Source organism: Chenopodium quinoa, unplaced genomic scaffold, assembly GCF_001683475.1.
Source record: "Chenopodium quinoa cultivar QQ74 unplaced genomic scaffold, ASM168347v1, whole genome shotgun sequence".
Lineage (NCBI taxonomy): Eukaryota > Viridiplantae > Streptophyta > Magnoliopsida > Caryophyllales > Amaranthaceae > Chenopodium > Chenopodium quinoa.
In genome coordinates, this window is record NW_018745024.1 from 9,269,828 (window position 1) to 9,284,861 (window position 15,034).

Sequence of the window (15,034 nt, forward strand, 5' to 3'; positions counted from 1 at the left end):
CAATTGAGAAGTTATTTTAAACATAGCTGAGTTATATTCACTAACAGATTTAAAATCTTGCAATCTCAAATTCAACCATTCATAACGAGCTCTAGGGAGTATCACTATTTTTTGGTGGTCATACCTTTCCTTTAGATTACTCCAAAGGATTTGTGGGTCTTTCACAGTTAAATATTCATTTTTGAGCCCTTCATGGAGGTGATGGCGAAGAAAAATCATGGCTTTAGCCTTATCTTGAGGTGTTGCCTTATTAGCCTCTTTTATTGTTTCACCAAGCCCTTTAGCATCTAGGTGTATTTCAGCATCTAACACCCATGATAAATAATTCTTTCCGGTAATATCAAGGGCCACAAATTCGAGTTTGGCAAGGTTCGACATTTTTCACTATACAAAATAATATTAAAAGGTGAGTATATATAAATAGTATCCAAAATATGTACTAAACGTTATAATCATGCATAAATAATCCTGATACAAGTCATGCATAAATAAGAACGAAATAGAAGATGAGAACTTTAGCATGGAGAAAAATAAGAATGGAACCTTAAATTATTTATCATGCTCTGTATTCGTTATATATGTTGATATTCCAATAAATAAGCATGTAAAATTAGATAAATGTTAAATTATAATTGTTATGGGCTACGATCATACTTACATGATAATAATAATATGGGAATATAGAAAAATGTTTGGTAATCCTACTCGTTGACTAGCAATGGTGCTGATAACGTGTTAAATATAGAAGAGAAAATAAAGAGAGATGAGGGAAGATTTTTTACGTTGTATTTTATATTCCATCTACTACGGGATATATATAATGTACATTTTCTAGGGTTCCATCAATGGATAAGACCAAATACCCAACTGTAGAATATTCTAAGTTGTACATGGATAATAGTCATCCATATTTAGATATTATCATAATAATAATAAAAAAATAAAAAAAAAGCAGAGTATGGGTTAACTCAAGCCAGGTATAATTTGAGCATGACTTGAACTCTTGAAGCCGTTCAAGGAATGTACTCCGGTAAGACATGTTTGATAGAGCTGCCAATATTTCATGAATTGTTCAGGTATGTGTTCAAAAAGGGTCTCAACAATAGATGCTCCTGCTACCATAAATAATAATGTTAAAACAAGCTTATTCTTTATAAAATATTCAATAAATATTGTATATAATACTTCCAATTTAAAAATCATTAAAAGCCACCGTGCGTTAAATAGTAGAATGTAATTTATTTATTTATTTATTTATTTTTTTTGATGAAGAAAAGAATATAAAAGTTTTTCTAATATAACTAAACTTACCCCAATATATTAATGAAAGTCTGCTATGCACATTGTTTTTTAAAAAAATTCTCAAAAAAACAAAAAATAATTTTTGTAATTAGATCATAGATATTTGTTATTGCTTTTTTTTTTTGGAAAGATTTGTTATTGCTTGTTTAAGATAATTTTAATAATGTTATGTAATTCATAATGAGACCTTATTACTTGATATTAGTTATGAGGAAATTGAATTTCTAATTTATAACTAAATTACATATAATAATATATGATATCTCATTTGTTAGATATTCAAATAAATAATTTATGTTAATTTTTTTTTTGTTTTATTAAATAATTTAAATCCTAAATCATTATTCGTAGTTTTTGTTTAACCTTTGTGGCTCATAAAATTAAACCCTCAAATCTCATTTGTTAATTTTGTTTATTTAGCAATTGATTTTTTTAATTTTAAAATAAAATATAAATTTTTTTATTGGTCAAAAAAATACTTTGTAAATATGTTATATTGTCCATGAGATATTAGGATAAAATTTTAAATGTAAAAAGATATTTTTTTAAAAAAAAAATAATTTAAATCCTTAATCGTGTATATATATATCATGGCAATATATTAAAATCATCAAACCTTATTCGTTAATTTTACGTATGTTAATGCACATTATATTCAAAATATATACACATAAAATTTGAGTCTTTTTTTTTTATTTATTTTTGTCATTTATTACAAAGTTGTGCACATAAAATCCTTCACATTTGAAGGAACTTCTCATTTTACCCCAAATATATAATGATTTATTTTATATCTTAAAATTGAGTACATCACAATACAGGTAATGTTTACATATAAAAAGAAAGTAGAGATAAGCCCGTGCGATGCACGGTTCCACTAAATCATTTTATTTAATTTAAAATTTTTTATATTTATGAAGATCATTCATTAGATATATTGATAAATTTCCTAACATCATAAGATAATTTTAAAATTTTAATACTAAAATTATCTTTTGTTGTTTTAAAATCCCAAACTAACCTTATTCATTAATTTTGCTTATGTGACAATTTCAATTTTTAATTCAAAAAAAAATAAAAAATCTTGTTTTTTTTATTGATTAAAATAAGTCTTTTGCCTATGAGTTTATTTGAATATACTCGTTCTGTTTAAAATGTTAGTCTCATTTATAATTTTTTAGCTATTAAAAATTATGGGGAATTAGTAATATGAGATTTAATTTGATTCGTATCGATGTACATTATAAAATCAAACTTTTATAATATTTGCTAGGGAGAGATTACAGATATTTGCGATAAAAAATTTTCATGCATATATGTAAAAAAAGATAAGTATTACTTTTCTTTTTTTTTTTTTGTTTTTTTTTTGAGAGAAGATAAGTATTGGTTTTTTAAATAATTTAAATTTTAACTATTCACTATTCCTTGTTTTTACCTATGTGTCAAAATTCTTAAATTTTATTCGTCACTTTTGCTTAGGTGGCGAGTAAATTTTTTAATTCTAAATAAATTATTAGTCTAATTTTTCATTGGACAAAATAATACCTAATCTTATGTGGCACACCGAATGCTCTTTAAAAATGCCTACTTTATTTGTATATACTAGATGTAAGCCCGTGCGATGCACGGTTCTAGTAAATCATTTTAATTTAATTTAAAATTTTGTATATTTATGAATATCATTCATTAGATTTATGGATAAAATTCTTAATATCATAAGATAATTTTTTAATTTTAACACTATTGTTATCTTGTGTTGTTTTATTTATTTTATGTGATGCTTGTATTTAAAATCTCAAACCTTATTCACTAATTTTGCTTATGTGACAAGTTAAATTTTTAATTCAAAAATGTAATGACAAATCTTTTTTTTTATTGACCAAAATAAGTCTTTTGCTTATGCGTTTATTTAATATACTCGTTCTGTTTAAAATGTTAGTCTCATGTATAATTATTTAACTATTAAAAATTATGGGAAAATAGTCATCCAAGATTTAGTTTTATTCGTCTCGATGATTACAATATTAAAATCAAACTTTTATAATATTTTCTAGGGAGAGATTAAAGATATTTGCGATCAAAAATTTGCATCCATAAATGTAAAAAAGATATATATATATATATATATTTTTTTTTTTTTTTTTGGTGAGAAGATAATTATTGGTTTTTAAAAATAATTTAAAATTTAATTATTCTTTATTCGTTGTTTTACCTATGTGTCAAAATTCTTAATTTTTATTCGTCACTTTTGCTTAGGTGGCGAGTAAAATTTTAATTCTAAAATAAATTATTAATCTAATTTTTCATTGGACAAAATAAGACCTAATCTTATGTGGCGCACCGAATGCTCTCCAAAAATGCCTACTTTATTTATATATATTAGATTAGATTTTTTTTTTTTTTTTTTTTTTTTTTTTTTTTTTTTATGGAGTAGGAAAAATCACAAGTAATTGACGATAGGTGTCATTTATACTGTAATACTTTATTTTAAATTATACTTCATTCGTTTCATATTGTTTGATATAATTTCTTTAGATATATTTTCCGATGCAAAGTTTAAATGTAAATATCTTTAATTACGTGTTAGCAAAATTATAAAAATTTGATATTGAAATACGGACCTTGAGACAAATCTAACAGAACCCAACATGATCATGTTTTTTCTTACACTAAATCCCAAAATGAAAAATTGACATAAATAATCCGAACTTCGAATCATCTTGTAGTAAAAATAATTCTTACTTTTGATTATTCTTGAATAATCTCAACTTATATAAGTATCTTCTTATAATAATCCGCTTTTTTATTTTTGTTATATTTAATAGTTCCAAAAGGATCAGCAAAAGCAAAAAAAAATAACACTTTGCATTGGGGTTATTCAAAGAAAATTGACCAAAATTGAAATTATTAAAATAAATTTTTCCATCACAAAATGTACTTTATGTAAATAACATATAAGGTTAAAACGTATCAAATAAAAAGAAATGCGAAAGACCAAAGTATACATCATGTAATATCAAATAACTTAAGAAGTGTTATCCAGACTCACCAGGAACTTCATTGATTGACATAAACGTTACCATGTCTCTTGTTGCTACACGCCCTTCGCAACTTTCCAATGGATGTCCATTGTCACGAATAAGATTCGTCTGCCATTATCAAATCAACATATATAAGATTATGATACATATACAAGTTAACAACATTACAATTTAGACCCGTTAATCCTGACCCAAACCCGATAACACAATTTGAATGACTTATCTCATGATCCGAAATCGACCCTAAATAAAAGACCCAAAGTTGACGTGATATCTAAAGTGACCCAACCTGAACTTAACCCAAATTAATAGATCCAAACAAATCCGAAATTGGAAATGACCCGAACTAAAATTAACTTATACTCAAATTGACCTGAACAAAACTTATGCCCAAGTACTAAACCCGAATCGAACGAAATTGAAAATAAACGCAATCAAATTGACTTGATATATTATTAATTTATTTGTAATATTTAACAACCTGACCCGACATTTGGACCCAAAATTTGATACGACTTGAATTGACCTAACCCGGCCCAAACTTGACCCAATCAAAACTTGACACGATACCTAACGTGACCCGATAATTTAGTGACCCAAATTCAACCTAAAACTTTAAATGACCCAATCATAACTTGACCGATAATTTATTGACCCAAACTTGATCTTACCTAAAATAAGTCGACCCATACCCAAACCGAATAACCTATTTACCATGTCTACCACAACTTAACCCAAAGCCTTGTAAGAAAGCTAGGGTGTATATACAGTGTACTATTTTACTTTACTTTTGTTTGTTTGCTTACCTTCATTTCCTTGAAATCGACATCACCCACGCCAACGATGAGGATTGACAAGGGCAAAGCAGACGCTTTTACCAAAGATTTAATAGTTGGTTGAATATCAAATAAGTCTCCATCCTTCAAAATATACCCAATTCATGCAACGTTAGCAACGATTTATACTTCTTCTAATGGGTGGTTCTTACACTCGGGTGTACCATGCACATGGTACACCCGAATTAAATCAGAAAGAACATTGTACATAATTATAAACAACATCATGAATATGTAAAGGAGCATATTACTGAAATATAAAGAACACAATAATTTTTGTGCATAGTTTTTTTTTTTTTTTTTTTTTTTTTTTTTTTTTTTTTTTTTTTGAATAGGAGCATAGTTTTAAAATAAGGTAAAAGATAACTATTAATTGATTTTTACCAAAAAATTTAATTCAAATCATTTCAAATATAAAAAATTCTTCTATTTACAATTATTTTCGCTCAAATATACTTCAAAATTTCATTTTTAAATTTCAAAATTTAAAAATATACTACTATTTAAATAAAAATATCATAATTTGTATTATTGATACCCAAAGAACATAATTAATTTATATACCTTAATAAACATTGTTTGTAACGTAAAGAACATATAGTAGACTTAAAAAACATATTGATTAAATTTCAGAAACATATTTCATTCAAATTAAAAAGTGATAAAAGAACATTTATCAGAATATAAAGAACATCATCTTCAACCTTAGAAAATATAACACTAGAATAGAGAAGTAAATATCAAGAAGAAGAAAAAATTGTAAATTACCTTTTTCCCTCAACAATGAATTCATCAATTACATCTTTTAATTAAAAGATTCATCAATATGATATAATTAACTCCGTAATTTCATTAAATCTCTTCAAAATTCAAATTTTATTATGATTTTTCTCTATATAAACTCAATTTCTCTCTCTTAACAAAAAATGAAATTTTGTTTATCAAAAGTGATATAAAATGTAAATAATAAATCAAGGAATAAATCAAGGAAAAAAAATAACAAATCAGTCCCCTTAAATCAAGGAGGGAATCATTTTGAATTTTTTTTGCTCGTGTACTTTGTAATTGTACACAATGTTCTTTCCACGTTTTTATAATCCTTGTATTTTGACTAGGTGTACCATGAGCATGGTACACTTGGGTTTATGATGAAATTTTCACTCCTTTTAAACTGGAAATAGAAAGTCCAATTATCTGTTGTAGTAGTAATAATTTTTATTACGATATGAAAGTGTTATATAAATCAGAATAGTAAGATGAACATATGTATGTATATTATATATGTCTCTTCGGTTGCTGAAAAAAAAATCAATAATAAAAACCATATAACTCGATTAATCATTGAAAAATAATTATAAATATTTTAAGTTAAAAAATGAATGGAAATATTAAATTGAAGTGATGGATAAAAGTGGGCCACGGAAAATATGATACTTCCTTCGGTCCAGGTTAGTTGCAACTTTTGCCATTTTGGGCTGGTCTTAGTTAGTTGCAACTTTCCCATTTATTTATTTTTATGGTAAATTTTTTTTGGTAAAATTACAATTTTACCCTTATTTGTCTTTTAAACCTACCTTATTAAACTACTAACATAATCTAACTACACTACTTAACTGATTAATTATGTTAATCATTCCCACCAAAAAAAAAACCCCAACTCTTTAAATTCTTCATCATCCCAACCAACTCCATTGAATGCTCCTTCATTCAATTGATCTGATGAATATGGTTGACTGCATTTAGTCTGGAGAATTCTCCAGATTATTACCCCCCCCCCAAAACCCTAGTTCATCTTTTTCTCACTCCTCAGTCTTTGCCGTTTTGCATCCTCTCTCTCTCTCTTTCTCTCTATCTGTTTCGCCCACTCTCTCTCTTCTGGATCTTTGGTTTCTCCTTCCACTCTTCGTGAAATTTTCTCCAATTCTTCTTGAGTCCCAAAATGTCGAATCCTGATGAAAAAGAAATTGATTTGCTTTGCCATGAGACCCTAGAACATTCTGGTTCAAAGCGTCGATCAGGCGTTGTGACCTACAAGCCACAACGGGGAACGGGTATCATGAAACCCGTTCGTCGTGCCTCAATTATTGCGAGGAAGAGGATACGCGGTGCAAAGCTGGTTGAATATGTGAGCGACAATGAGGAGAAGCCTGCGGATCTGGTCCCTGAACCTTCGGCAGCAGAGGAACCACCACTTAAGGTGGTTCCAATTCAAGTGGTGCTCCCTGAGCCCAAGCCTGAATTCGTGGAGGTCGAGGTCTCCGCTGCTGGATCTGCTACTAGGGAGTCAAACCCAGTAGATCTGGAGGCTGGAGAGGTGGAGAAGCCACCTGAGTCCCTTGCTGACGGTGAAGGCCCCTCTTCTGGTGCGAAGCGCATCAGATCTGGTCCTCCAGAAGGGATGTCCAGGGAAGAGGTGATTGAGGCGTACCTGTTGACTTACTACCCTCAGTTATACCCTCCTCCTAACTGATTGAGCAGCGTATACTCTAAAACCCTAAATTTTTTCATTTCTTTTGTCTTTGGTTAGATCTGTTTTGATTTTGATGTTGTATGTGTGATTTGGATACATCTTTGCTGTGTTGTTAGTGTTGATTCTGGTAATTGTTAGTGTTGTCGGTGTATGCTGCAGAGGTTGTGGTGTATGGTGCTTGGATTTTGTTAGTGTTGTTGATTCTGGTGAACTGAACTGAACTGATTGGAGCTGAACTGAACTGAACTGATTGGAGCTGAACTGAACTGAATTAAGCTGAAATGAATAGTTTATGTGAGAGCGAAATTAAGAGCTGAGCTGAACTGAACTGATTGGAGCTGAACTGAACTGAAATTAAGTAAATGTGAACAGACCCTAAATCTAGCAAACATATGTACATCCTCCATTTGTTTATAATTGCAATATACACTTTATTACGTACTTAAGAAAAGAGGATCTTACATGATATAATTCACTTAAAATGGAATTAAGAGGATGTTCAAAGTATAATTAAATGGGTCATGAACTTTTAATAAAGGTGGTAGTACAATTTTCACCATAAAAACCTTATTTTTATATTTTTATAATGTATTGCAAATAATGTGACATTTTCACTTTAAAAAAGAGTTGCAACTATTAAAAAAACGGAGGAAGTGCATCATATTTGTCTCTTTGGTTGATGAAAAACAAAATCAATAATAAAAACCAAAGAACTGGACTAATTACTAAAAACAATTACAATTTCCTCAAAAAAAAAATAAAAAAAAAAATAACAAATATATTACGGATTAAGATTTTTTTGACTTTTTGGATAGACACCAAATCCTCCTTCCTTCCCTTATATAGATAGAAAATATGTACTATCAGCTATTAATTTGTAAAATGTTCTCATAGAAAGCTATTATAGATAATCATCAAATTGCACACTCCGTAATAGACAATGATTAACTGCATATATTTGATTAGAATCGCACTAATAATAATAATACTCATTTGACTAGAAGACTAGTAGCTTACCGTCAAAATCAGTAGAATGTTGTACTTATAACTCATGAGAGTAAGAGTCTCAGATATATCATCACAAGCCTTATTGATCACTTTGCTCAGTTTGGCTGGTCCGCCAAGTACAACACTTTGGACAGCAGATTTATAGGCGGCCATAATACCTTCAACCCCAGCCTGTAAAATGTTAGGTATCACATAAGTTTGGGATGCGCAACTGCGTTTTTTATTTTTTATTTTTTTTTATTTTTTTTCACCTTATTATTGTCTTTGTTGCTGTATAAGTTAAAGCAGCCTTCCCCATCCATCTTTCCTCCGAAACCCCAAGCCGGAATTTGTTGGCTTGAGTCATAAGGTTCAAGTCCATCGCCAACTAACTTTATAACCTGCAACGTAACCATTATCAATGAACTCCTAAAGGTAACGATATTGTCTATATAAACAGCTTAAAGAGTAGTCAAAAGTATTTAAAAAAAAAAAGTTTTTATGTTCGATAACATATGTAAGATAAAAGTAAAGTGAGTTTAACACTTCGTAAGGCTAAGGGGCTAAATCTTCTTTTGTCATATGATTTTGGGATGGAACCTCCTTTTATATTACCTGCTGATATGTATTCAGATTGCCCGAGGGATCAATGTAGTGCTTGGATTTTGGGCTTTTAGGGTCTCCATTTGATACTAGAAGAAACAAGTAACAGAACAAATATTAGTTTGCTGACTCCATGTGTTAAATTAAATTAAATTTGAATCAAACCGAGCTTTTGAAAATTTATTATCAAAAGCACTATAGCAATCATAATAAAATGGAGTTTTAACAAAAATAATGTACCAGTAAAATCAATAGCAACCATTAAACGGAGCTCAAACCCTTTAGATAGATAATCACAAAAGGTAACTGGTTGTATTACTGATAAATCATCAACAAAAAGCTGGGGCGCGATAGCCTATGACAATCAACATCAATCATTCAATCATCAACATATTCTCATGTGGCAATTAAAATATACGTATATTATGGGAATCTTGGGAGACGATCCATCCTTAGATCTGCGTATATAAGTACCTTTCCTGGACCATGATCGTGTGGTTTATCAGATTTGATAGCAACCTTCTCACTATGAAACTGTTCTAGCTCTGATATTGATGCCTGGAACTTGCTGTTTAGTATCATGTACACAAATTGATTCTGTCAACATATGTAATATGCAAGAAAAGATGCATGTACTTTGAACAGACACACATAAACACAACAAAAGAATATTTGTTACCCAAACAAGGTTCCGCTGTTTTTGTTGAAAACTTGGATGACTAATGGATAATCCTGTGAAAAATTTAGGAATTTCTTTGTTAAAGCAATACGGAGTACATACTATAGACGAACTAAATTAGGAGCATAAAACATTCTCAATATATTACTGACCTTGCTAAGAATTTTCTGCATACTAAGAGAGACACTCCATGTAGGATTCTGATCTGTTTTCACAACTTCTGCCTCATCACATATTGGAATAGACTCTCCATCAACCACTTTCAATATCTTCAGAACTTGTTTCTACAAATGTAGCGATAAAAAGTTTAGAGGTAAAATTAACCAATGCCGAATAAAAGCCTAAAAACAAAAGAAGAGAAGAATTTATACAAACCTTTCTAGAAATATATCGGTCGTAGAGTCCAATATCTAGAGAAGAACGAAATAAGATTTTCATATAAGTGCCTCTAGATGCGGCAGTCTCCTCTCCGCGAATAACTAAATTGTCTATTGGTTGTTGAAACTGGTAGTTGTATGGCTTTACAGTAATTTCCGTTTGACTACGGACGATCTACGCAAGGAGGATCAAATTAAAAAGGAAAAAGAGAAAACACAGAAGCAAAATTCAAGCCTCAAATGCTCCTCCCTGAGCGTACTTTAAGCTGAAAGTACTATGCAAAACCACATTTCATGAAACAGACAGAATGACAGATCAACTACTTGGTGGATTTTCTGTTAGACTTTCACAATGGACTTTAGGAAAAGAAGTGTGTACCTTTGATAGGTGACATCTGAATTCTGCAACAAGTCCCAACTCATGCAGCTGAAGTTCCTACATATATAGGAATACAGAGAAAACCGCTAATATAATGCCATTTAAGTTACTAGCTTCTAGCTAAGAAATTTAAGCTCCCAAAAAACAAGGCAAATTTGCACCAAAAGGCAGTAAATTTGACAGGTTGGGGATTTAGAAGTACCTTTGTAGATACTGTTTGAGATCTAGAATTGACATCATAGACTCGGACGCTGGTAAGGAGTAGATGACAGTTTTATTATTGTAGATCATGAAGGTTATAACAAAACTGTACCAGTGTGGAACGTTGAGAAGATATAATCACAGAAAGAAGCTTACGTTAGCTCCTGTAGAGCCCCAAACCGATAACAAATACAAATTTTATCAGACCAATAAAGATTCAGGTCCGAATCATTCATGACCTCCTCTGTACGACCAACCTCTTCAAGTTCACCTTCTATTGACGTTTTGAATAATACAGCCATCAGATATCTCTGCATTTAAGAAACAATTCTTGATATGCTATTTAATTTGGTACGTATAGCGCATGGTGCTCATGCATCCTTACAATTAGCAGAAAACTTCTGTATGAAAGACAAGCCTTTTATACAATTAGCTGAAAATTTCTGTATAAAAGACAAGCCTTTTATACAATTAGCTGAAAATTTCTGTACAATTAGCTGCAAGAAAGAGACCACAACTAACATACCTTTGAGAAGAAGCTGAGATGATCAGACAACTTTCTAGCAGATAAACATAGCTGCAACAAAATTTGAAACAAAGCCATCAAATCAACTGTATGTACATAATATGAAGAAAAAAAAAAGGAAAAAAAATTCAAACAAAGGATAAACTATTTAGTATGTACTGACAAAACCCTAATGTGATAGGAAGAATAGAACAAACTGTCATTTATTTTTTTCATTCACTAACTACTCCTCTAAAACACCTTCCTACTTTCCCTAACACTCACCCTTTTTTTTTTTTGGTATATTTTTTCTCCTTCCTCCCATTTCTTAATTCTTGTGGAATTTGTCAAATGAAAAAACAATATACTCATGTTCCTATTTTTTTTTATTTGACGTTTCACGATCTCCAAGACGTACTTCAAAACATATATAACTCCACTTTCATATGCGTAAAAATTATAAAAACTTGAAAAATATAAAGTGAGAAGAATTTAACAAGACTCCGTATTACTAAATTACGAACATCTCTTACCAGTTAATGAGAATTTATAGTTAAAGTTTTTGAAGTTTGACCCATTTATTTGTAATGGGGCGAAGAAAAATATTCATACTCTCTCAATTCCCAAAAATAATTCCCATTTGGAAAAAAAAAACACGAGGAATAAGAAATGAGAGGTGAAAGTACATGAAGTCTATACATAAAGTAAAATAAAAAAGAGTAAAAAAATGAATAGCATATACTCCCTCAGTTTTTAAATACTTGCTCCATTTCTCTATGTGCGGAGTTTTAGGAGAAATTTGAAAAGGTAATAAAATATGGAGGTAGTGGGTTGGTGGAACAATAAAAAATTGTAAAAAGCAAAAGTAGTGGAGAAATTGGAGGAGAGAGAATATGAAACTAAAAAATATGATATTTGATAGGTCCACTAGGTAAGATAAATTAATTAAATGTTTTAAAAACTTTCCAAATAAGGAAATGGAGCAAGTATTTAAAAACGGCCGAGAAAGGAAAGTGTAGCAAGTATTTAAAAATGAAGGGAGTAATACGCACATAAAATAGAATAAAGTACCTGCACAAGAGTGGTGCACAAATATTTAAAGAAACATTTGAGGGTATTGATGAGAGCTTATTATATACACGCGGGTAAACTGTATACTCATGTGTATTTTGTTCTCATTTAGATGATTGTTTTTTTATTTAATAATCAAATGAAGAGCAAACACTAAGCTTGAGTTAGTTGGGTGTACGGTATAGCCGGGTGTATATAACCAATTCTAGGTATTGACAGGTAATTTAGGATTTGTTCTCTTCACATTATAAAAATAAGTTTCACGTTTAATGATGACGATGAGAAGCAACCACCACAACCTACATAAATTTACTGCCAAATAATATAAAACTAGTAGTAGTAGTAGTAGGTAGGTGGTGGTGGCGGCGGCGGCGGCAACAACAGCAGTAGTTAGGTAGTAGTAGTAGTAGTGGTAGTGGTAGTAGTAGTAGATGCAATAGTAGTTGTAGGTAGGTAGGTGGTGGTGGTCGTGGTGGTGGTGGTGGTTGGTAGTAATAGTATCAGATCCAATAAGTTCATTCTTATTAGGACTTGTTCTCTTCACCTGAAATAATGAAATTTAGTCTGATTTTAATAAAATCTGATATGAATTTTTATTGTTTGATCTGGTATGATTTGATTTAATAAGTTAACTAAATTTTGACCGTATTTTATTACTAATCTATAAAGAAGAACATCATCAAAATGGATCTTTTTGGATTCGTCTCATTATAAACTTTTCAAATATGTATTTCCATAATTTTTGGTAATACGCTATTAACTATATTTAGCAATAAGTAAATGATAATTAATAGTTCAAATTTGGCATGATCTAAATGTTTTTGATCAGATCAAATTAAGGAATAAGTAATAAGTACCTGAAATGAGTTGAAGAGAACATGTCCTTATAAACTTAGATTAATTTAAGAGAAAACACCATTACTAGTGAAATGAAAAAAATATATATATATCTTTTTAGAGGAGTAAAATGCATTTTTGGGGATTCACCTTCTATACTTTTCATCCTTTGGGGACTCACCTTTCACTTTTCATCGTTTGGGGAAAACTGGTCACCGAAATTCAAAACTCCAGTCACTTAATAAAAAAAATTCTCCCTAAATTTGTTGATTACAACTGTCAAAGAGATAAAATTCTTCATATCTTATAAATAAACTAAAGGAACAACCGCTGACATCATATTGTCCACGTGGCAGCTTTATAAGAAAAATTTTCCCGTCTAAATAAAAATCTGACGTCATTATATTTTCTTTGGTTTCAAATATTAAATTTAATTTCTCCTCTCAATTTATCTATACGCTTTAATTTATTTATTTTTCTTCTATCACCAACTATTGGTATCTAATGCATTTTTCCCTTATGCTTCATCGAACAAAACTTTGATATATATTTTTTTTCTATTTTCCTTTATATATTAAATTTCCTTTATATATTAAAAGTTTAAAATCATTTTTTATTTGCTTAATTAAAATCGTATATTAAAAATTTAACATTTATCTATGTCCTTAAATTTTCATATCCGGTTTGTTCTTCAAAATTAATTTTATAAAATTAGCATTTATAACTAAAGCTTATGTCTCAATAACTTTTCTGATACGTAACCACCCTATATTTTAAAGAAATTCGTGCATCACACGGGACTAATCTAGTAAAATTAATCAATAGTCGTCCTTACAAAAAAATACATTGCAGAAGAAAACTCCAAACTGTTAAAAGATTCTCTAGAGCCCAAAATGTAAAATTGTAACTGATAACCCCAAAATGATAAACATTTCTAAAAAAAAAAAAAATAATAATTTAAAAAAAAAAAAAAAAATCATAGCATATGTTGTCATTATTACAACTCACAAGAGACAATATCAACCGCAATGTAACGAAAACAGTAAAAAGTACTTGTCTAAAATTAGTAAAATAAACACAAATGGACACATGATGTTCGGATCGAAGGAACATTGTAATATCATCAAGAAAGTTGCAAATTGCGGCATTAATATGAGATCGATAAAGTTGCAGATCTTATAATAATGTGTTTATTTTTTTAATCAATTTTGTTAAAAGTAAAAAGTTATTTTTAATCCTCAATCAACAATTTATATTAGTTAAAATAAATAAAGGGTTGAGATTTGATATAATAAGGTGGCTACAATATTTTACCTCAACGTTAGTATTCTGATGAGCTTTGTCGAAGTCATAATCGACAGCATCAACACCTTCGGCCACCGTAGTTGGCAAAAGCCCACCCACCTCCGCCACTCCACCCCTCACATTAGATAAACAAGCTCCCATTCTCTCTAAAAATTCTCTGCTAATCAGGTTCAAAAATCAACTCAAATCTAAAAGGAGGAGGAAGAAGGAAGAAGCAAATCTCTACTTGATCAGAGAATTTCAGAAAGAGAGAGAAGTTGGTGACGTGCAAAATGTGAATTGAAGTATATCGTTTATAGAATAATAGGGCCCCACCTAACACTTATTTTGACCCTTTTGACTAATGTTTTCCTCGATTTTTCTCGTTAAAAACACTCTCTAAACTTTTATTCACATTTCCTTCACCAAATTCTACCAAATTTCAAAGAGAAAAATGTGAAT

General features: G+C 29.9%; 1 protein-coding gene across 3 annotated transcripts; it reads right to left on the reverse strand.

The window, feature by feature from the left end:
* Window positions 1-755: 755 nt before the first annotated feature.
* LOC110708547 (protein BONZAI 3-like) lies at window positions 756-14,860 on the reverse strand. 3 transcript variants are annotated; one of them, XM_021886688.1, is made up of 16 exons: window positions 14,603-14,860; window positions 11,402-11,452; window positions 11,032-11,186; window positions 10,877-10,925; window positions 10,675-10,731; window positions 10,294-10,470; window positions 10,071-10,202; window positions 9,919-9,971; window positions 9,714-9,807; window positions 9,480-9,594; window positions 9,252-9,328; window positions 8,909-9,037; window positions 8,667-8,828; window positions 5,150-5,263; window positions 4,352-4,451; window positions 756-1,050 (listed from the first exon to the last, which is right to left on the reverse strand). In XM_021886688.1, the coding sequence occupies exons 1-16, from the start codon at window positions 14,732-14,734 to the stop codon at window positions 902-904; spliced, it is 1,746 nt and encodes a 581-aa protein (XP_021742380.1). In that variant the 5' UTR covers window positions 14,735-14,860; the 3' UTR covers window positions 756-901. The 3 variants fall into 3 exon arrangements, with proteins under 3 accessions (XP_021742380.1, XP_021742378.1, XP_021742379.1); XM_021886686.1 differs by having other exon boundaries at window positions 756-1,115; window positions 14,603-14,859; XM_021886687.1 differs by having other exon boundaries at window positions 756-1,112; window positions 14,603-14,857.
* Between the last annotated feature and the right edge of the window lie 174 nt (window positions 14,861-15,034).

Excerpts from the sequence above, each read along its gene's own strand:
- LOC110708547 (XM_021886686.1), bottom strand. The coding sequence starts at position 14,734 with ATGGGAGCTTGTTTATCTAATGTGAGGGGTGGAGTGGCGGAGGTGGGT. Across the intron at positions 10,732-10,876 it reads CTCAAACAGTATCTACAAAG|GAACTTCAGCTGCATGAGTT; the intron begins GTACTTCTAAAT and ends CTATATATGTAG. Across the intron at positions 9,972-10,070 it reads TGCAGAAAATTCTTAGCAAG|GATTATCCATTAGTCATCCA; the intron begins GTCAGTAATATA and ends AATTTTTCACAG.